General features: G+C 41.5%; 1 protein-coding gene across 1 annotated transcript in view; it reads right to left on the reverse strand.

Annotated features, from left to right (window-relative positions):
* MYLK3 (myosin light chain kinase 3) overlaps nt 1-24290 on the reverse strand; it is a 43808-nt gene that overhangs the window by 13760 nt on the left and 5758 nt on the right. Inside the window, exons 2-9 of the mRNA XM_068992272.1 lie at nt 23667-23757; nt 22597-22945; nt 14549-14994; nt 13021-13126; nt 12350-12443; nt 11588-11697; nt 10507-10648; nt 132-202 (exon numbers count right to left, since the gene is read on the reverse strand). Of these exons, the coding sequence (XP_068848373.1) occupies nt 132-202; nt 10507-10648; nt 11588-11697; nt 12350-12443; nt 13021-13126; nt 14549-14994; nt 22597-22945; nt 23667-23757 (1409 nt within the window). The remainder of the gene's footprint in view (nt 1-131; nt 203-10506; nt 10649-11587; nt 11698-12349; nt 12444-13020; nt 13127-14548; nt 14995-22596; nt 22946-23666; nt 23758-24290) is intronic.

A 24290-nucleotide genomic window follows, 5' to 3' on the forward strand; every position in this document is an offset into this window, starting at 1 on the left:
CTTATAAGAGAGCTTCCTCATATTAGTCTCCAAAATTCAAAAACTGGCTGAGTTGTGGGTAACCATATCCAAGAGAGCTATCAAGAGTCCCCAGGCAGTTCTGTTGAAGTACCAAAATACAACTCCCTTACCTTCTGGCCAGCCCAAAGTCAATGATCTTAATTTGGTGTCCTGTCTGATTGACACACAGTATGTTCTCAGGCTGGGAAAGAAAAAGAAGTTTGCTTAGCTTAATCAACAGCTAGGAAGGTCTGAGCTCCCCCACTTATTTGTCAATAGTCCTCAGTTTCCAAGCCTCCAAGGGAAAGCCCTGCAGGGATGGATAGATAGTGAAAATAAATGATGCGGGCTAGTGTGAGACAATAAAGAGTGCTGTGAACTATGAGAACCCGGAGGACTCCTGCCATGTATAAAAGGGCAGCCACTGCTCAGCTCCAGCCAACTGGCCAGCACACAGAAACGCAGGTCCAGTTGCTAGAGTTCCTCAGTCCTCAAGGGATCCCAGGAATTCAAGTTTAAGTAAAAACTCCATGCTTTTAAATGTTGACAACTGAATCCAATTTAAACACACATTTATCATATGTGGGAGTCAAACGCAACATATCTGGGATGTAGATTTGGCCCATGAGCTGCTTGTTTGAGACCACTGGTTTGGAGTGGTGGTTCCAAACCTTGGCTGCATATTAGCACCATCAGGGGAGCCCTCGAAAGTCTTAACACCCAGGCCCTAGTCCTGACCAATTAAATCAGAATCTCAAGTGTGGGACCAAATCTGCAGTAGTCTGGTCAAGGAGATCAGAGCTGCCAAATGTCATCCTGCCGTTTTGCGGTGACAGCTGTGACCCATGGAATGGAGGTAATGGACTTGACATGCTTCTCTTGTGTCTTTCATATCAGCTTGGAGGCCCTGAGGAACACTGGAATAATTCTTGCTGCTTGTGGCAGACAGATTTGAAGGTGGGGAGGGGTTGAGGGCAGATGGAAGGCTTATAGAACAAAGGACCTGGAGACCTGAGGTCAGGGCCTGCAGTCCAGGGTCCATTACCAGGGTGTAGCCCTAGATGAGCACTTTCCCATTCTAGAAATTTCAGTGTCTCCATCTGTAAAATGAGAATAATAACCTCTTCCTGCCTTCCTCCTGGGAAAGTGTAAAGATCAAATGATATAATAATGCATTAAAGACTTTACAGCTTGTGAAGCAAATATATCAGGTATGATTTCTCCCAGTAGATTTTATCGCTACTTATGTTACAGTGGGGTTGTGAAACTCCTCAGATAGGTTCAGACAAATGATGATTAAAAATCTCCAGGCCTTCTTTATGAGATTTAGAATAACACTGTCCAATAGAAATATAATGTGAGCTATATATATAATTCAAAAAATTCTAATAGCCACATTAAAAAAGTAAAAAGAAATAGGCAAACTTAATTTTCATAAAAGCATTATTGAAATACAAGTAATAAAGAGGTGATCATAAATTTACCATTTTAAAGTATACAATTCAGTGGTTTTTCAGTAGATAGTTTACCACTCTAGTTTTAGAACATTTTCATCACTTCAGGAAAAAAAAAACATACTCATCAGCAGTCATTCTCCATCCTCCTTACTTAAAACTCCTGACAACCAATAACGTATTTTCTACCTCTGTAGATTTGCCTGCTCTGGAAATTTCGTATAAATAGAATCATAAATACATATGTGACCTTTTGCATCTGACTTCTTTCACTCAGCATAATATCTTGAGGGTTCATCCATATATCGATACTTGATTCCTTTTCATGGCTGAATAATAATCATTATAAGGACAATATACCTACCACATTTTGTTTACCTGTTCATCAGATAGTAAACATTGGTGTTGTTTCTACTTTTTGGCTACTTATGCATAATGCTGCTAAGGACATTTGTGTACAAGTTTTTGTGTTGACTTGTGTTTTCAATTCTTGAGACTATACCTAGAAGTGAAATTGCTCGTCATATGATAACTCCATGTTTAACATTATAGAAACTACCAAATTGTTTTCTAAAGTGGATACATTACAATCCCACCAGCAATGTCTGAGAGTTCCAGTTTCTCTAAATCCTAGCCAATACTTGTCTGCCATTTTTATTTTTTAGTATCTCATTGTAGTTTTGATTTACATTTCTCTCTTGACTAATGATGTTAAAAATCTTTTCATATGCTTATTGGCCATTTAAAAATCCTCATTAGACAAATGTCTATTCAAATTTATCTTTCTCATTGAGTTGTATACACCCTAGGTACAAGTCCTTTATCAGATAAACGATTTGAAAATATTTTCTCCCATTCTGTGGGCTGTCATTTCATTTTCATGATGGTGTCCTTTGAAGCATAAAGATTTTTAAATTTTGATGAAATCTAAATTTATCAACTTTTCTATCTTGTGCTTTTTGAGTCAGATATAACTTACTCCTACACTATCTTCTAACAATTTTATAGTTTTAGCTCCGACATTTAGGTCTATGACCATTTGAGTTAACTTTTATTCATAGAATGCAGTGGGGCTTCAACTTTTATGTGGTTATCAAGCATGGTGTCCCAGCATCATTTGTTGCAAAGACTACTCTTTCCCCACTGAACTGTCATGGCACTGTTCTCAAAAATCCATTGACCACAAATAAAATGGTTTAACTCTAGACTCTCAGTTGTATTCCACTGATATATCTGCCCATCCTTACATCATAACAGATTTTTTATTTATGTAGCTTAGTAGTAGATTTTGAAGTCGGGAAATGTGAGTCCTCCAACTTTATCTTCTTCTTCTGTTTTTCTTTTATTGGTTCCTCTTTTTCAATATTGTTTTTGCTCTCCTGGGTCCCAAGAATTTCCATCTGAATTTTAGGATTAGATTATTAATTTCTGCAAAGAAGCTAGCTGTGAGTCTGACAAGACTGCATATAGATCATTTTGCAGAGTACTGTCATCTTAATAACATTAAGTTTTCTGACCTATTAACATGGGATGTCTTTCCATTTACTTGTGTCATTGTTAATTTCTTTCAACCATGTTTCATAGTTTTCAGAGTATAAAGTTTATACATCTTTGGTTAAATTCATTTCTAAGTACTTTATTCTTTCCGATGTTACTGTAAATGAAATAGTTTTCTTAATTTTATTTATAGACTGTTGATTGCTAATGTATGGAAATACAATTGATTTTTACATCTTAGATCCTGCAACATTGCTGAACTTATTATTAATTCTAATAGTTTTTCTCTACCCTCCTTAGGACTTGCTATATACAAAATCAGGTCATCTGTGAATAGAATTTTACTTTTTCCTCTCCAATCTGGATACCTTTTATTTATTTTCTTGCCTAATTGCCCTGGTTAGAACCATAAGTACAATGTTTAACAGAAATGGTAAGACTATACATCATTGTCTAGTTCCTGATCTTAAAAAGAAAGCATTCAATCTTTTACCATTAAGTTTATTATTACCTGAGGGTTTTTCATAGGTGGGCTTTATCAAGCTAAGGAAGTTCTATATCTAATTTGCTTAGTGTTTTCCTCATGAAAAGGTGTTCAATTTTGTCAAGTGCTTTTTCTGCAGCTACTAAAATGATCAAGTGATATCATCCTTTATTCTTTTAATATGACATATTACATTGATTGATTTTCTTATGTTAAACCAACTTTGCTTTATTGGAACAAATCCCAGTTTGTGATGTGTATAATCCTTTTTATATGTTGCTATACTCAGTTTAGTAATATTTTATTGAGAATATTTACATCTATATTCATAAGGGATAGTGTACTGTAGTTTCATCACAGGAAGTGAGGTCTGCCTGGTTTTGGGATGAGGATAAGTTTGGTCTTCTAAAATGAGTGAGAAAATGTTTCTTTCTCTTCTAATTTTAGAACATTTTGTGAAGGATTGGTGTTAACTCTTTAGACATTTGATAGCCATATGGGCCTAGGATTTTTTATGGGTAGTTTTTATACTAGTTGTGCTTGTTATAAGTAAAACTTATATTGTTTTACTTGTTATAAGTCTATTCAGATTTTCGGTTCCTTTTTGAGCCAGTTTTCCGATGTTTGTGCCTTTTAAGGAATCTCCATTTTATCTAGATTATCTAATCTACTGGCATATAAATTTTCATAATATTCTCTTATAATCTTTTTTAAATTTTGGTAAGGCTGGTAGTGATGTCCCCTCTTTCATTCCATTCATTTTAGTAATTGAGTCTTCTCTCTTTCTCTCTAGTTCAAGATAGCTAAGGATTTGTCAACTTATTCATCTTTTCAAAGAACCAACTTCTTTTCACTGATTTTCTCTACTGTTTCTCTGTTTTCTGTTTCAGTTACTTCTCTAATCTTTCTTATTTCCCTCTTTCTACTTGTTTTGAGTTTACCTTGCTTTTCTAGTTTCTTAAGGTGGAATATTAGATTATTAGATCTTCTTTTTAACATGTAAGAGTTTGCAGCTACAAATTTCATTTCCAGTTTAGATGTACCCCATAAGTTTTAGCATGTTGTGTTCTCATTTTCATTCATCTCAAAGTATTTTCTAAAACTCAATTTTAATAATAATTTTATTTAGTGAAATATATCAAAATATCATCATTTTAATAGGTTACCAAAATAAAAATATTTATGAGATATTTTCAATTATTTTTATTATATTGACTTTGAAGTCCAGTGTGTATTTTACATTTATAGCGCATCTCCATTCAGACACTAAAGTTTCATCAGAAGTACTTTAGATGTATTTAGATCTCATGAATTGGCAGATTCTTTACCACTGAGCCACCTGGGAAACCCTTTATTTGTATTTAGATTGCATGAAATTGATAGCTTTTGAAAAGCAAATTAACATGTTGAAGTTGTTCTAAATATACTTTATGGTTTTTAATAATTTAATCATGTCAGTTTTTTATTTAATTAAAAACTAATAAAATTTAAACTTCAGTTCCTCAGTCACACTAGTTATGTTTCAAGTGAAATATTAAAATATTTCATATTTTAATTCAAACAACATTCCTAGGTCATAGATATTGTTAATCCCCACTTTTCAATTGACGAGCTTATGCAAGACCAGTCAACAAGATCAGGGAACTTATGTAAGATCTCCTGGTCAGGAAGAGGCTGAACTAACGCAAGTTCTGCTCCTGGCTGGAAACAGACCTTGGCAACGATTGTCTCCTACTGTGGTGTCACAGGTATTGTCCCAAAGGCTGTTCGTTGATCCTGAATCACAGAACAGAATCCTAGCTTCTCTTGACTGCTCATGCCACAGAAAGCTGGCCCAGAGCCTCTGGGATTAGCTCCGGTGAGCAGGGAAGTTTGAGGCTGATTCCTCACCATCTCTACCATTTTTCATAGTACCACAATGTTACCATCTGATGTCAATAAAGAAAGATGGTCAGAAGGAGCAGTGTGCATACATGTAGGTCCAACCAACCCACTTCCCATCTTCTGTAGAGAGCCACTAAGATTCCTGACAGAGGTTGTAGAGAAAAATTCTCCTGTTGCCCAGTGGAGTGAAAAACCACAGAAATGGCCACCATGCAAATCAAAACTACAATGAGATATCACTTTATTCCTGCTAAAATGAATGTCATCCAAAAAACAAGAGATAACAAGTGTCAGTGAGGATGTAGAGAAAAGGCAACCTTTGTGTACTGTTGCTGGGAATGTAAACTGGTGCAGCCACTGTGCAAAACAGTGTGGTGTTTCCTCAAAAAACTAAAAATAGGACTACCATGCAATCTAGCAATTCCACTTCTGGGTATATATCCAAAGGAAACTAACACTATCTTGAAGAGATATTTGCACCCCACATTCATTGCAGCATTATTTACAATAGCTAAGTGTCCATCAACAGATGAATAATTTTTTAATGTGTCAGAATATTATTCATCCATAAAAAGAAAGAAATTCTGCCATTTGCAACAACATGGAATTTGAAAACATTATGCAGAGTGAAATAAATCAGACATAGAAAAACACTTACTGTATGATCTCAGTTATAAGTAGAATCTATAAAAAAAAATCACCCAGAACTCATACGAACAAACGAGTGGTTTGTTTAGGGAACAAATTAGTGGTTGCTAGAGGTGGGGAGGGGGAGGGTTTGGGGAAACTGGTGAAGGTGGTCAAAAGGTACAAACTTCCAGCTATAAAATAAAAGTCCTGAGGATATAATGTACAGCATGCTGACTATAGTTAACAACGCAGTATTATATATATGAAAGTTGTTAAGTTAGGAGATCTTGAAAGTTCTTATCATAAGAAAAGAAATTGTAACTATGTGAGGTGATATAATTAACTAAACTTACTATGGAATCATTTTGCAGTGTATACATTTATCAACAATTATGTTTATATTTTAAACAAAAACAATGTTACCTGTCAATTATATCTTGATAAAACTGGAAACAAACTTTACAGATAAGGTGACTCAGATGGTAAAGAATCCGAATGCAGGAGACCCAGGTTTGATCCCTGGGTTCAGGAGATGCCCTGGAGAAGGGAATGGCTACCCACTCCAGCATTCTTGCCTGGAGAGAGTATTCTTGTCCATGGACAGAGTAGCCAGGTGGCTTACAGTCCATGGGATCACAAAGAGTCAGACACGACTGAGCAACTAACACTTTCATTTTTCACTTTTCAGACTCACCAGAAAAGAGAGAGAAAGAGGAATTTATTGCCAACAAACTGGACAACCTAGAAGAAATGAATTAATTCCTAGAATCATAACAACTACATAAGACCAAATCATGAAGAAATAGGAAATCTGAACAGACTAATTACTAGTAATCAGAAATATCCCAAAAAACAAAAGTCAAGAACCAAATGGCTTCACTGGTGAATTTTACCAATCATGAAAAAATTGGTATCAATCCTTCTCAAACTCTGCCAAAAAACAGAAGAGGAGGGAATACTTCCAAACTCATTTTATAAGTCCAGCATTACCCTGATACCAAAACCAGACAAGGATATTACAAAAAAAGAAAATTATAGGCTGATATACCTGGTAAGAATAGATATATAAATCCTCAACAAAATATTAGCAAATCAAGTTCAGCAATACATAAAAAGATTATACACCACAATCAAATGATATTTATTCTAGGGATGCAAAGATGGTTTAATGTATGCAAACCAATCAGTGTGATAGAACACATTATAAAATGAAAAATAAAAATCATACTATCATCTCAACAGATACAGTAAAAACACCTAATAAAATTCAATATCCATTTCATGATAAAAACTGTCAACAAACTAGGTACAGAGGGAATATACCTTAACGTAATAAAGATCATATATGACAAGTCCATAAGTAATATTCTCAATGGTAAAAAGCTGGAAGCTTTTCCTCTAAGATCAGGAAAAAGACAAAGATGCTCACTCTCACTACCTTTATTCAACACAATATTGGAAGTCATAGACAGAGTAATTAGGTGATAAAAAGAAATAAAAAGCATCCAACTCAGAAAGAAGTAAAACTGTCACTACTTGCAGATGACATGATATTAAGTCTTCACCAAAATACTGTTAGAACTTAAAAACAAATTCAGCATATTTTCAGAATACAAAAGCAATATACAAAAAATCAGTTGCATATCTATACAATAAAAAGAAACTATTAGGAAAGAGAAATTAAGAAAACAGTCTTACAGTTGATCAAAAAAATACTTAGGAATAAATTTAACAAGTTAGTGAAAGATCTATAAACTAAAAACTGTAAGACGTTGATGAAAGAAATTAAAGGAGACAAATAAATGGAAAGATATCCTGCACTCTTCGTTGGAAGGATTAATATTAAAATGTCCTTACTGTTAAATGTCCTTAATACCCAAAGCAATCTACAAATTTAAGGCAGTCTCTATCAAAATTCCAGTGGCAATTTTCACAGAAATACAGTGAACAACCTAAAATCTGTATGGAACTACAAAAAGACTCTAAATAGCCAAAGCAATCTTGGGGAAGAAAAACAAAATTGGAGGCACTACAAATTGCACTCATCTCACATGCTAGTAAACTAATGCTCAAAATTCTCCAAGCCAGGCTTCAGCAATATGTGAACAATGAACTTCCAGATGTTCAAGCTGGTTTTAGAAAAGGTAGAGGAACCAGAGATCAAATTGCCAACATCCGCTGGATCATGGAAAAAGCGAGAGAGTTCCAGAAAAACATCTATTTCTGCTTTATTGACTATGTCAAAGCCTTTGACTGTGTGGATCACAATCAGTTCAGTCGCTCAGTTGTGCCCGACTCTGCGACCCCATGAGGCACAGCACGCCAGGCCTCCCTGTCCATCACCATCTCCCGGAGTTCACCCAGACTCATGTCCATTGAGTCCGTGATGCCATCCAGCCATCTCATCCTCTGTCGTCCCCTTCTCCTCCTGCCCCCAATCCCTCCCAGCATCAGAGTTTTTTCCAATGAGTCAACTCTTCGCATGAGGTGGCCAAAGTACTGGAGTTTCAGCTTTAGCATCATTCCTTCCAAAGAAATCCCAGGGTTGATCTCCTTCAGAATGGACTGGTTGGATCTCCTTGCAGTCCAAGGGACTCTCAAGAGTCTTCTCCAATACCACAGTTCCAAAGCATCAATTCTTCAGCACTCAGCCTTCTTCACAGTCCAACTCTCACATCCATACATGACCACAGGAATAACCATAGCCTTGACTGGATGGACCTTAGTCAGCAAAGTAATGTCTCTGCTTTTGAATATGCTATCTAGGTTGGTCATAACTTTTCTTCCAAGGAGTAAACGTCTTAAACTGGGGAAATTCTGAAAGAGATGGGAATACCAGACCACCTGACTTGCCTCTTGAGAAACCTATATGCAGGTCAGGAAGCAACAGTTAGAACTGGACATGGAACAACAGACTGGTTCCGTATTCCAAAGGAGTACGTCAAGGCTGTATATTGTCACCCTGCTTATTTAACTTATATGCAGAGTACAGTATGAGAAACACTGGACTGGAAGAAGCATAAGCTGGAATCAAGATTGCCGGGAGAAATATCAATAACCTCAGATATGCAGATGACACCACCCTTATGGCAGAAAGGGAAGAGGAACTAAAAAGACTCTTGATGAAAGAGGAGAGTGAAAAAGTTGGCTTAAAGCTCAACATTCAGAAAACAAAGGTCATGGCATCTGGTCCCATCACTTCATGGGAAATAAATGGGGAAACAGTGGAAACAGTGTCAGACTTTATTTTTTTGGGCTCCAAAATCACTGCAGATAGTGATTGCAGCCATGAAATTAAAAGACACTTACTCCTTGGAAGAAACGTTATGACCAACATAGATAACATATTCAAAAGCAGAGACATTACTTTGTCCACAAAGGTTCGTCTGGTCGAGGCTATGGTTTTTCCTGTGATCATGTATGGATGTGAGAGTTGGACTGTGAAGAGGGCTGAGCGCCAAAGAATTGATGCTTTTGAACTGTGGTGTTGGAGAAAAGACTCTTGAGAGTCCCTTGGACTGCAAGGAGATCCAACCAGTCCATTCTGAAGGAGATCAGCCCTGGGATTTCTTTGGAAGGAATGATGCTAAAGCTGAAACTCCAATACTTTGGCCACCTCATGTGAAGAGCTGACTCATTGGAAAGGTCTCTGAAACTGGAAGGGATTGGGGGCAGGAGGAGAAGGGGACAACGGAGGATGAGATGGCTGGATGGCATCACTGACTCGATGGACGTGAGTCTGGGTGAACTCCGGGAGTTGGTGATGGACAGGGAGGCCTGGCGTGCTGCGATTCATGGGGTCGCAAGGAGTCGGACATGACTGAGCAACTGAACTGAACTGAACCGAACACTTCCTGATTTCAAACTGTTACAAAGCTATACTAATCAAAATAGTGTGATATCAGCATAAAAACAAACAAACAGATCAATGGAACAGAACAGACAACTGAGAAATAAACTATGTATCAGAAAGAAAAAAAGAATGGCCACCACATGCTTACTTTTCATCAAGTAGACAAAAGAAGCTGCAATGCATTCATTCAATGGACTATATGATGGCCCTTAAAAAGAATCAGACAAGATGTCCACGCTATACTTAAAAAGGCAAGTTTAAATATGGAATATTCAGTAAGCTCCCCTTTGTGAGTGTTTTCATGCCAACGTGCTAATACAGAAGACCTCTCAGCACAGAGGCTGGGGGAGAAGAACTTTCATTGTGCATTTTATATATTTCTATATTGTCCATATTTGTTACTACATGCATGTGTTTCTATTTTAATTTTTTAAAAACTAATTTTTGAGTTTTTTAATAGAAAAAAAAAAGTTGTTTCATTTGATCTTTAAAGAGCACTTAATGAGGTAGCTATTTTCCACATCTCACAGATGGAGAAACTGAGGCTGTGAGACTTGGCCTGCCCTAGACTCTAGAACTAGGCCATGGCAGAGCCAGGAAAGGAAGCCAGGCCTGTGTGACGACAGAGCTCTCAAAGATGAGAGAGCCACAGAGGCTCAGGAACAGGGGCACCCACCCGCCACATGCCCAGGGCGGAGCCTGACCTTGAGGTCCAAGTGCAGGACGTAATGCTGATGGAGGTAATGGACACCCTCGCAGATCTGCTTGGTAAACAAGACCACATCCAGTTCAGTCAGGTGGTACTTCTCTTCTGTGATCCGGTCAAAGAGCTCACCCCCATCCACACTGCCAGGGCAAAAGGAGAGGCAGACACTGACTGAGCAAGCTCTCAGAGGACTGGTCTACTCATCACCAGGTGAGACGAGGGCACCACTCCCACCTGGGGTTTTATGGGGGGCAGGCGGGCGAACCTCTGCTCTGGTCTATTCCCAGCTCAGAGTGTGGCTGATAAAAACGAAGTGATAGGCCAAATGGGAGACTGGGGCTTGTCTGCAGCACTGATCACCCAGGCTCACTCTGGATACTCACTGTCAATACTCCAGACCAAGGTTATAAACTCATTGGCCTACAGGGTCCAATTAGCACCTACATGGCAAGAATCTAAGTGGGCAAATCAGACCAGATGTGAGACAAAAGTTTCCTTGGAATACACAGCCTTTAGTCTAACGTTTGTTTTTCCATTTTTTATAGAGATATGACATGACAAATGTTTCACTCTCCTCAGTTGCACCAGAAGGAAAACAGCAACAGAAGCACACTAATAAATGTCCCCTGAGCCCCTGGCCTCAGCACTGTGGGTAGGTGAAAGTGGTGGGACTGTAGCAAATGGGAAATTGGTTGCCCTGTCTACAAAGGTCAGTTACTACAAGCTCCATCATACCACTTCCAACTGAGAATGCAGAGCCAGCATTATTAGATCTTCTATATTTGCAAGAAAAATCAGGCACCTAGGTTTTAATGTGAAATTTCCCAATTTCCAACTGTAAGCACTAAATCAAAATTACTAAAAATTGTGTAGGTAGGCCAAAATAATATCTGCAGGTCAAACCAGGCTCACTGGTCACTGGTTTCTGACAAATGGCCTTGTCCTCTGTGTTTTATGCTGGGGGTCAGGTAGAGGAAGTGATGACATTCCCTGGGTGTCACAGAGAGCGGAAAGGGAGAGTTTTGCTGCAACCTTGGCTCCTAGCCCCACCCTGAGCCCTGGCCCTGCCTCCCACTCACTACTCCATGACGAGGGTAAAGCTGTTCTTGCTCTCAAAGGCGTCGTAGAGCTGGATCAGGTTCACATGGCTGAGCTGGTTCATGATGTTAATCTCATTCTTGACATCCTCCTTGTGAAGCCAACAGGGAGAGGAGTTTCCAAGAAATGGGTTAGGAAGAGCAGTCAGTTGCATCTCCCAAGTCACACACACACACACACACACACACACACACACACACACACACACCCTGCATCCTCATTTCCTGCAGCATCACCAGATTGCCTCAGCTCACCACCCACACCAGCTTCTTACAACAGAAGGTGAAGGTGAAGTCGCTCAGTCGTGTCCGATTTTTTGCGACCCCGTGGACTCTAGCCCACCAGGCTTCTCCGTCCATGGGATTCTCCAGGCAAGAATACTGGAGTGGGTTACCATTTCCTTCTCTAGGGGATCTTCCCGACCCAGGGATCAAACTTGGAGGTAGACACTTTAACCTCTGAGCTACCAGGGAAGCAACAGAAGGGACCCACCCATTTCCCAGATAGGAACCCTGAGACCCCAGAAAGAACCCTGGAGATCTGGGAGGACCCTGTTCCCCAGGGTGCAAGGTGACTGCTGACTAGAGTGTGGGAGCCAAGGAAAACAGGCAGGAAAGGTGGCCAGGTTTCCTGCTCAGCTTGGAGGGGCCTGAGGCAGTGCAGGACCCAGAGGGGCCGTGAAGGAAGTGAAGGAGTCCTGAGCTTGGCCCGGGGCACCCGTTGGCCTGGGGCAGACACCTCACCCGGTCCTTGGCGCTCTTCACTTTGATGATCTTGGCCGCCAGCGAGAGGCCTGTGGCCTTCTCCGTGCATCTGTGAACCTGGCCAAACCGGCCCCTGCAGAGAGAGACACGATGACACAGCAGGCTCAGAGCCCCAGAGGCATGCCCTGCGTGTGAGTGGAGGCCAGCCGTATCCGGGACCCTGGACTGCCTGGTGCTACCTCAACTCCACATACGCTACAGCGATTACCCTGCCCACCAGAGGTATCACAGTCACCGCCCCACACTGCTACCTGAACCTGGAGAAGAGCTTCTTCACCCCAGGTATGGGCCGTCCTGCACCCAAGGAGAGTGCTCCACAGCCACACCACCCAGGCCGTCCTGCACCCTAGAGGTCATCCCTCTTAACCCACCCCATGTCGGCTCTCATTTCACCTGCAGCACATGGGCCCCAGGCCCGCACTGTGGGTCCACCTGTACCCTCCACTTTGTCTCACTCACACCACATGGGCCCTCCTGCTCTCTGCAGCTGTCTCCTCACCCACTATTTATGAGCTCTCGGCTCACACTCTCGTCTTTCGGGACATCCTGCTCTTGGCTGTGGCTCCCTCAATCAGTTCCTGAGAACCAGCAGCAGTGCCCGGTTGTCCAGTTGCCCTCCCCACCCCCATCAAGGCAGAAGGCCCGCTTACCCTCCCAGGACTTCATGCTGGCACACTGTGTAGCCTGCTGAGGTCGAGGTCTCCCTGACACTCACTACCCGGTGCTCGAAAGGGGCTGGCGGGGCTGGACTGTCGTCTGTTCAGGAGACAGCAGCCCGTGAGTCTTCTTCATGCAGCCCCTACCCCTCAGCTCCCCGCCACCCCCACCCCCACCCCGACCCCCAGACCTGGCCCCTCTTGGTTCAAAAAGGCTTCTGCCGGTTTGCTGGGGGTTTATCAAGGAAGCATTCAGAGTGTTCCCGGGACAGCTGCATGATTTCTGCAACCCTGGACCCAAAGCAGGGGAAAATACTGCTATTTTCTCTTAGTTTGTCTCACAAGCAACTCTCTGCTCCCCAAAGTAGAAGGTTGAATGTGCTTTGAGAGCATTTTTGTGTGTGTCTGCCATGATGAGCCTGAGCCCTACGCTACAAGGGGGTAACTTTTGTAGGGTTTTTTGGTTTTCTGGGCCCCTGGAAATGGTTGTGTGGCAGAGACTCTACTTTTAGAATTCCAGTCTGAAGTCTCCTTCACTGCAAAGTAACTGCCTTCTGTTCTCAAGGTTTACACACAAGGTTCAGGAGCCCAGTGGGTCAGATCCTGGCTCTGTCAGCACAGACCCTGTGGCCTTACAGGTGCTTCTCAGCCTCTCTTGTGTCTCATATGTCCTCACTCCACAGACCTGTGAGTGTAAACACCGCCACAAACGTTTGAGGCTTGGCTCACAGACAGTCCTCAGCTAACATTGGCTTGATCACCATCTCAAGTCTCAGAACAGACTAAAGTCACAGACTGCTCTCAGCTATGTTTCAGGAATTAAGGGAGGCCGTGTCCACATCTGAACCAGGTCATACAAGGGGAAAGGAAGCAACCAGAGTCATCAGAGCAACTTCAGAGCTTGGAAGAGCCAAGAGGCACCAGGATGACCTGCACAACACTCAGCCCTTCCTCAAGGCCTCTAGAAATTCTGGGACAGGGAATTGGCAAAGGGTGGCCTTCCTGCAGCCACATGGGATGAGGGTTCCCATGAGGGTGTGGCCCTAAGGGCTGAAAGACTCAAGGTCCTTTGGGTCACAGGAACACAAAGACACCTACCACTGGGACAGAAAGCAGGTCAGCAGCCCCTTCCTGATCCTGGAGGAGAGTCAGTACACTGGTGCAAATGGCTAAAAGCAGGTTATATGCACCAGGTAGTGGAGGAAGAAGCCTTCCCTATCTCAGTCCAGAATGATGCCAGTTCTATTGGGCAGGCAGGTGGCTTTGAGAAATCCACCCACGTGAGTCCCCCACGTTCCCTCCTCTCCCGTGGCTACAGCCAACCTGAGCTCACCTGCTGCATCTCTATGCCTTGGTCTCCAGCTCTGGGATGTGCTGGCAGGCTGTTCTGAGTCCTGGTAGCCCAGATATTATCCCCACATTATCTCTACCTGGAAACTTCAGGGAGGCCCTCCCCCCACCCCCCGAGAGTAGGTCTTTCAAATTCACTCACCTTGGGGCACATAGCAACGGCCTCACTTACCTAGAACCAGGCTGCCCGCCTCAGCTCCTGGGGGTGTCCTGCTTCCTGCTTCGGCACTGCCTGCACCCCCAGCCGTGCAGTCCTTCCCAGGGTCAGGGTTCCCTGCTTCTGGGTTTGTGTCCTGCTGTGGGCCTGGGGCCCCAGAATCAACTCCCTTGTCCCTCCTGGCCCTGCTTGGCGCCATGGTCAGCTCGGACCCAGGTCCTTGCTTCTCTTTGGCCTTTGCTCCCCCGTCGCAGCTCCGCTTTCGCACACTGGCTCCTCTGAGGATAGGTTTTCCTGACTCAGTCCCAGGGACCTGGGGGCAGCACCTGGGCCCAGGTGGATCCTGGTCACCTGGAGGCACAGCTGCTGGAGTCTCAGCAGGGGGTGAGGTTCTGAGGCTGCCCCCTCGTGTCACAAGCAGCTCCCCAGGGGTATCTGTCTCCTGCACATGGATGGAGATCCTGGGACAGAGAGAAATGTGGCAAGAACTCAAATCAGAGCATACCTGGGTTCAACTGCCTGCTGCTGCCATTCACTAACTGTGGTCTCTTAGTCTCAGTTTTCTCATCTGTTAAAAATGTCCTTTGAGTTGTTATAATAGTAAGAGTTAGCTTGTGGTTGAAACTAGCAGCCAACCCCTACCCATCTCTGCCCAGACACAACACTGGGGAGAGGCTAGTTTCAGTGACACGTGGTGCCACCAGGATTCCACTGGGTCAGCATCTGTGGGAGAGTTACCTGTGGTGGATGGCGGGTGAGAGGAGTGGGAGGATGGGCACCAGACATCTCTGCGGCCCCTTGAAAACATGATTCTCCCCCACAAGTGTTGTGGCCTGGAGGCAGGAGACCTGGGCTGTTCCCTCCCTTCTCTGGGCCTCAGTTTCCCTTCTCTTAAGTGAAGAGAAGGGTGAACCAAGGCAAACATCACACTAGAAGCCTCAGGTTAGACATATGTTAGTAAAATCAGGGAATTGTTCATAAGACTCTGGACTTTCTGTTTCTCCTGAAGAAACAGTCCTGGCTGTGCTGGGCCTGCATGCTTACACACGTGAGGAAATTCTCTGCCTCCCTACAAGTCCCCAGTGCCATTGGGCCCATCTCATCCATACCTGTTCCCCAGACCAAGCAGTACTGTGGTTTGGGACCCCAGCTGGAGGTCGGGAAAGTCCTCTATGCCCCAAGATTCACAGGAAAGGACCTTGACCCTGGGAGCTTCAGACCCTGCTGCTCTGCCAACAGGTTACTAAGCAGGGCTGGGTCTGGGCAAGTCTAGCCTCAGCAACCACTTCTGTCAAACAAGGATGATAACACCTCATGGATGTGCTGAGAGTCAACTGAGAAAAGGAAACACAGAGGTTCTAACAGTGAAGGCTAAAATGGTGCAGCCACTGTGTAAATCAGTATGGCAGTTCCTCAGAAATGTGAAAATATATTACCAGATGATCCAGCAATCCCACTCCTGGAAATAAACTCAAAAAAATTAAAAGCAGAACCTCAAAGGGATATTTGTAGAGCCTTGTTCATGGCAGTCAAATGTGGAAGAAACCGAAGTGTCCATTGACAGATGAAAGAATAAATAAAATGTTGCATATACACGTAATGGAATAGTATTCATCCTTATGCTAAATGAAATAAGCCAGTGACAGAAAGGCGGATTCTATATATTTGAATGAATGAGTTATATGAAGGACCCGTGCTGCTGTGCTCAGTCACTTAGTCGTATCTGACTCTTTGCAATCCCATGGACTGTAGCCTGCCAGGCTTCTCTGTCCATGGGATTTTCCAGGCAAGAATACTGGATTGGGTTGCCATTCCATTCTTCAGGGGATCTTCCCAACCCAGAGATCGAGCCCACATCTCCTACACTGGTAGGCAGATTCTATACCACTGAGCTACCTAGGAAGCCCATAGGAAGGACTCAGAGTAGTCAAATTCATAGAGACAGAAAGTAGAATGGTAGTTATGGTAACAGTTTCAGATTTACAAAATGAAAAAGCTCTGGAGATCTGTGTCATAACAACATGAATATACTTAACACCACTGAACTATACATTAAAAAATGGTTACAACAATGAACATTATGTTACATGTTTTTTAACCAAAAAAAATTTTTTTTAAATTAGGGCTTCCCCTAGCAGCTGGAGGCCTGGGTCCTTCCTTTGCCTGCGCCTGAATCCACCTGGTTCTGCAGACTGTTCACAGCTAAAGCTTGGATAGGATGTAGCAAAATTCCCCTGACATCCCTCAGGAGCAATTACAGGTTGGTGATGACAGGAAAGGATGGGAAAGGTGGCATCCCCAAGCCCAGCTTAGGCATTGCCTTGATCAAGGAACATGGGAAACTGCAGGAAGCCAGTGTCTGGAAGAATATACAGGTAGTCAGGTGGCCGCTGCCAATTAGAGCCAACATTTTCCTCAAGATATATTCATGTGGTAGATGAGGGAGGGTAGGTAGTGATCTCCCCAGTTCCTAAGCCCAATTTGGTGTGTCTGAAATTCACCTCAAGGTTGAAACTTACATAGAAACCTTTCTCTGTCACCCAGAATCTTTTTAGGGCCCCTACCAAGTTCATGGAAAGTTCATCCCCACTCTAGATTCTACATTTAGAGCCCTGGCAAGGATCCAGGGGTGCCTGCCAGGAAGCCCTCCCTCCAGATGGTTAGGTCTCCTGGGGACTCACATTTCCTTGCAAAACAAAGGCAGACAAAGCATCTGGGCTTCCCTGCCAGTCACCACAGCATACACAGACACCAGCTCCCCTCTCTACAGCAGGCCTCGAGGGGCTTGGTTACAGGTCAGAACAACGGAGGACAGGTGTAGAAGGGTACCAGGCTGTTTAGAGAGAAGCCCAGGAAGTAGAGTGCCCTTTAGTGCACTGCCCTTGGAGAACACTGCTGGATAACACAGAGACCTGACAATCATCAGGTTCTAACTCATTATTCTCCTGTACCATGTTGGCTGATGGCAGGTCCTGAGGCTGAGTCCTGAGGGTTAGGATACAACCTCATCTCTAGGACTCCAAGCATAATCCTTCTGAAACTCCCTTGGCTTGATTCAGCCTATATCAACCTCCCACCTCTGAAGACCCATTATTCTTTCCCTACCATAGTGTTTAGGACTTAACAAATGCTGACAAGAAACAGGATGTTGCAGTGATTAGGGGCACAGATATTGGAGTCCAGAAACCTATGTCCATCCTCTTAAATTTTTTGAGACTTGTGTTATGGTCTAGCATGTGATCTAGCCTGAAGAACATTCCATATGCACTTGAAAAGAATGTGTATTCTTATGTTAAGTATCTTTTCCAGCCACAGTGATATGAAATTAGAAACCAATTGCAGAAAGAAAAATGAGAATAGAACAAACAAGTGGAGACTAAACAGCATGCTACTAGAAGACCAATGGGTCAATGATGAAATCAAAGAAGAAATCAGAAAATACCTTGAGACAATGTAAATGGAAACACAATGCTTCAAAACCTATGCATACATGCATGCTAAATTGCTACAGTCATGTCCGACTCTGTGTGACCCTATGGACTGTAGCCTGCCAGACTCCTCTGTCCCTGGGATTCTCCAGGCAAGAATACTGGAGTGGGTTGACATGCCCTCCTCCAAGGGATCTTCCTGAGCCAGGGATTGAACTGTGTCTCTTACATCTTCTGCCTTGGCAAGCAAGTTCTTTACCACTAGCACCACCTGAGAAGCCCCCAAAACCTATGGAGTTCAGTCAAAGCAGTTCTAAGAAGGAACATGATAGTGATACAGACCTTCCTCAATAAACAAGAAAAATCTCAAGCAACCGAATCTACCACCTAAAGGAATTACAAAAGAAGAATAAGTAAAGCCCAAAGTCAGCAGTAGGAAAGACAAAATAAAAATTAGAGAGGAAATAAGTAAAATAGAGATCAAAACACAATAGAAAAGATCAATGAAAGAAAGGCCTGGCTTTTTGAAAAGACAAACAAAATTGATAAACCTTTAACCACTCTCATCAAGAAGAAAGGAAAGAGGTTCAAATAAACAAAATAAGAAATACAAGAAGACAAGTTTCTACTGTATTGCACAGAGAACTTTATTCGCTATCCTATGATAAACTACAATGGAAAAGAACATTTTTAAAAAATACATATATACATATATATACTTGACTTGTTTTGCTGTAGAGCACAAAATAACACATTGTAAATCAACTATACTTTAATTAAAAACAAACAAAAGAAATGACAGAGGAGAAATAACAAATAGCATAGAACTACAAAAAATCAGAAGAGAATATATGAACAAATTTGATAACTCAGAACAAATCAACAAATTTCTAGAAACATACAGACTGCCAAGACTGAATCAAGGGCAAACAGCCAATCTGAACAAACTGATCCCTAGCAGTGAAATTAAATTTGTAATTTAAAAAAAACCCAGCAAACAAAATCCAGGGTTGGACAGCTTCACAGGGTAATTCTCTTTTGTATTCTATAAAGAAGAGCTAGGACTTATCCTTCTCAAATTAGTCCAATAACTTGAAGAGGATAGAACACTCCCAAATGTATTCTATGAGGCCACCATTACAATGACATCAAAACCAGAAAAAGATACTCCATAAAAGCAAGTTACAGGGTAGTATCTTTGATGAATATAGATGTAAACATCCTCAACAAAATACTAGCAAGCTAAATTCAACAATATGTAAAAAGGATCATACACCATGATCAAGTGAGATTTATTCAAAGGACCCAAGGATGGTTCAATATTTGCAAATCAATCAATGTGATACATCATTATGACAAAGTAAGTAGTAAAGTAAAGTAAAGTCGCTCAGTCGTGTCCGACTCTTTGTGACCCCATGGACACCATGGGATTTTCTAGGCAAGAGTACTGGAGTGTGTTGCCTTTTCAAGGGAAGGATAAAAATTACATGATCATTTCAATAGATGCCTAAAATGTAATTGACAAAATTCAACATCCATTCATATATTCATGATAAAAATTATTATCAGAGTGGGTATAGCGAGAACACATCTCAACATAATAAAGGCCACTATGACAGTCTCATAGCTAATATCACACTCAATGGTGAAAAGCTAAAAGCCTTTCCTCTAAATTCAGGAACAAGACAAGGATCTCATTCTTTCCACTTGTATTTAACATAGTATTGGAACTCCTAAACACAGCTATCAGACAAGAAAAGGAAATAGAAGGCATCCAAAATGAAAGAAAAGAATGTCACTATTCAACAAAAAAACTCACTTTTTGCAAATGACATGATACTTTAAATGCAAAACTCTAAAGTTTCCACCCAAAATCCATAAAAACCAATAAATGAATTCAATACAGTTGTAAGATACAAGATTAGTATACAGAAATCTGATTTTCTATATGCTAATGGTGAACTATCAGAAAGAGAAAGTAAAAAATCAATCTCTTTTAAAATCACATTTTAAAAATACCTAGGAAGAAACTTAACCAAGGAGATAAAACACATTTATTCTGAAAACTATAAAACACTGATGAAGGAAATTGAAGATGATATAAAGGAATGGAAGGATATCCCATTTTGGGATTGGAAGAATTAATATTGTTAAAATAGGCATACCACCCAAAGCAATCTACACAATTAATGGTCTCTATCAAAATACCCATGACATTTTTTGCAGAATGAGAACAAATAATCCTAAAATTCATATGGAGCCACAGAAGACCTTAAGTTACCAAAACAATCTTGCTTAAAAAGAAAAAAGCTGGAGGAATAACCCTCCCAGTCTTCAGGCTCTATTACAAAGCTACAATAATCAAAACAGCATAGTACTGGCACAAAAACAGAATCATAGATCAATGGCACGGAATAGAGTCCAGAAATAAACCCATACACCCATGGTCAGTTAATCTATGACAAAGGAGGGAAGAATATACAGTGGGGAAAAGACAGCCTCTTGAATAAACACTGTTGGGAAAACTGGACTGCTACATGCAAAAGAATCAAACTGTACTACTTTTTCACACATTTATACAAAAATGAATTCAAAGTGTATTAAAGATCTAAATATAAGACTCCACACATAAAACTCTGGAAAAGAATGGTTAGTCAGAATAGTCTGATGTAAATTATAGTAACTTTAAAAAAATCTGTATCTTAAGTCAAAAGAAATAAAAGCAAAGAAAACAAACAAACAAATGGGGCCTAATTAAAAGCTTTTGTACAGCAAAGGAAACCACTGAAAAAATGAAGACAACTTACCAAATGGGAGAAAATATTTGCAGATGATATGACCAACAAGGGGTTAATATCCAAAATATACAAACAGCCTATTTGTTTATATAGACTCAATATAAAAAAACAAACAACCCAATGAAAAAAATGGGCAGAGGGCCTCAATAGACAATTCTCCAAATGAGACATACAGATTACCAAAAAGAACATGAAAAGACGCTTAACAATGCTAATTATTAGAGAAATACAAATCAAAACAACAAGCTATCACATCACACAGTCAGATCACCTATCACCAAAAAAACTACAAATAACAGATGTTGACAAGGATATGGAGGAAAAAGGAACACTTATATATTGTTGGTGAGATGTAAATTGGGGTGGTGATTATGAAAAACAGTATTGAGGTTCTTCAAAAAACTAAAAATAGAACTACCACATAACACAGCAGTCCAATCTTGGATATACATCCAGAAAAAAACAAAACCATCCATTTGAAAAGATACATATGCCCCCAATGTTCATAGCAGCACTGTTCACAATAACCAAGATATGGAAGCACCCAAGTGTCCATCAACAGATGAATGGATAAAGACGATGTGGTAGATATGTACAATGGAATACTACTCTGCCATAAGAAAGAACGAAATTCTGCCTTTTGTAGCAATGTATATCAATTAGAGGATATTATGCTTAGTAAAGTAAATCAAACAGAGAAAGAATTATTTTATGATATAACATATATGGAATCTAAAAAAAATAATGCAAATTAAGATATATAGCAAAAAAAAAAAAAAAGATATAGAGCAAAACAGAAACAGACTCAGAGAACAAGCTACTGGTCGGTTACCAGTGAGGAGGGAGAAGGGGATTAAGAGGTACAAACTACTGTGTATGAACTAGAAAAACAACAAGGATATATTGTATAACAGAGGGAATTATAGCCATTAGCTTATAGTAACTTTTAATGGGGTGTAAACTCTAAGAAATCTGATCACTATGCTGTACGCATGAGTGTATGCTCAGTCGCTCGGTCGTGTCTGACTCTTTGCAACCCTATGGACCATAGCCCGCTAGGCTCCTCTGTCCATGGGATTCTCCAGGTAAGATTAATGGAGTAAGTTGCCATGCCCTCTTCTAGGGAATCTTCCTGACACAGGGATCAAACCCGCATCTCCTGCTGCTCCTGCATTGCAGGAGGGTTCTTTACCACTGAGCCACTGGGGAAGTCCCATATTCTGTATACCTGAAACTAATATGATATAGTAAATCAACTATACTTCAATAATAAACAAACACCTGGATTCAGATTCCAACTCTGAACCCCTAGCTGTGTGACCCTGGGCAACCTGACCCTGATTCCTCATCAATAAATTGAGGATACCTCCTGGGGATGTTTTGAGAATAAAATGAGATGATATCTGTGAAATGCTCAGCCAATGACTGTCACTTGGGATGTGTTCTGTGAACCCCATCTTTTAGGTGTCATTATTGCTATTACTGTGGCTGTCAGAACTGGTGATTCTCAGTCTTGTTCCACGTGGGACTCACCTGGGAAACTTTAAAAACAAACAGACAATGTTTGAACCTTGTTCCAGACTGAATAAATCAGAATCTTTGTTCATTGGTATCTTAAAAATTCCTTCTGGTAACTCTTATGGGTACCAGGTAAGAACCAGTGCTCTAAGCTCCTGAAAGCAGGGCCTTGGCCTTCTCTTATCTTCCCCTTATGAGGCTAGCCAGCACTGTGCACAGTGGACACTCTACAGGAGCAGCTGTCCCCTTGGCCACGCTCTAGCCTAGGGGCTGCAGTTAATTCCCCCTTCCTTTCCCAGCTTGGAGGCACATGCCTTACCTTGGAGGTGTTTCTCCACCACAGTGAGCTGCCTTGGCCTGAGCTGGCGGTGCTGGAGTCAGCCTCATGCCCTCCACCGAGGGCCGAGGGTCAGGCCTACTGGGTGATGTTCCTTGTCCTGAACTCGATGCAGCCTCCTGCCCAGTGGGAGCCTCACTGACCCTTTCAGATACCACAGACAGTTCCAGGCCAATCCCGGGGTTCTCGCTGGATGCTCTAGGAGCTTGGACTTCCACCTCTGGGCGCACCTGAGTTGGGCCAGAAATTCCGTCTCTCTGCTCTGGTGAGGCCTCTGCCTGGGTAGGAAGGTCAGATCCTGTCCCTTCTGGAAGGTCCGCCTTCTGGCTCTCTATAGGAAAATAAGCAGGATAACTCTCTCAGTTGGAGGAAACTTTCCAAAGAATATGTAGCAGGCCATTCAGTGCACCATGTTTATAACTCTAGGCTGACTGGAAATAACCCGAGTGACCATCAAGATGGAGCTGTTTGACTAAACCAGGGCCACTCAGGCATGAAAAAGGAGAAACGACTATCTCCATATGCGGCTATGGAGCGATCTCAGGTTATACAGATGGAGAAAACAAGGTGGAGAAGTGTGTGATGTGTTTCTGTTTGTATAAAGGGAGGCTGTGTGTGAGTGTGAGCACACACATACATGTGTATAACCACTCACAATGTGGTCTGAAGAGATTTAACCTTAAAGGAAAGATAAGACAGTTTTTTTTTTAATGGTTACAAATGTGGGGGAGAAAATGAGATGCAGGGAACATGCATAGAAGCTAGACTTAGTATAGCTTGTTTTATCAATTCAGCTTTGGAAGCATGTAAATATTATGCAAAAAGTATAAAAGAAAATTAAACCTTAAAAAAATGCATAAAAATTTAAATCCAAGTGAAATAAGCATAGCAATACAGAGTGGGATAAACATGAAAAAAAAAAAAACTTCAAGAAAAGAGGAAGAAGACATTTCAGCAGTTTTTCAGTAATCACATTTGTTATGGTGGTGGTATTTTTAACCCTGAAACTGTTGGGTGTGCATGTGGGATAAAGCAGATGGGGCCCTACTCACCTTCCCAAGGGCCCCTGAGCTCAGCTTGTACACCTCTGGTGCTCAGCGTGTGCTTTGGTTTTGCTTCTTTCTCTTCCACTCGCTCTTTGTTCTAAAAGAATGACCATAAAACCTATCACTGTCATCACTGAGGCCACAAACATTTTGTTGAGTACCTACCTTGGGCTTGAAATAGAAACACTTATGTTATTTCATGTAGTCTCGCAGTAATACTAGAGGGTACGAATTACTATTGTTACTTTAGAGATAAGGACACTGAGGTTTTCCCAAGGTCACCAAGTCCTTTCAAATGGGTTACTGTATTGCAGGTAAGGGGCAGACCTAGTCCCCAATCTAAATAGACCAGACCTCAAAATACTAGATCAAGCTTGGAAAATAGATTTGAGTCAATTTAGATTAGTCAGTTATGACTATTCCACTGTTGGCTTGGGTTGGATACTGAATCCACGTTAGTAATGGGAGTGTCACTGTTAATGAATATCTACCTGGGAGCCAGGTAGGTGGATTCTATGGTTCTGTCTATATAGTACAGGACCCTTGAGCTAAACCTGATGGATTTAAATCCGGGTTAACCATTCGATAAGATCCTTAACTTTTCTGCCTCTCACTTTTCTAGTCTGTGAA

Source organism: Capricornis sumatraensis, chromosome 20, assembly GCF_032405125.1.
Source record: "Capricornis sumatraensis isolate serow.1 chromosome 20, serow.2, whole genome shotgun sequence".
In the NCBI taxonomy this organism is placed as follows: Eukaryota; Metazoa; Chordata; class Mammalia; order Artiodactyla; family Bovidae; genus Capricornis; species Capricornis sumatraensis.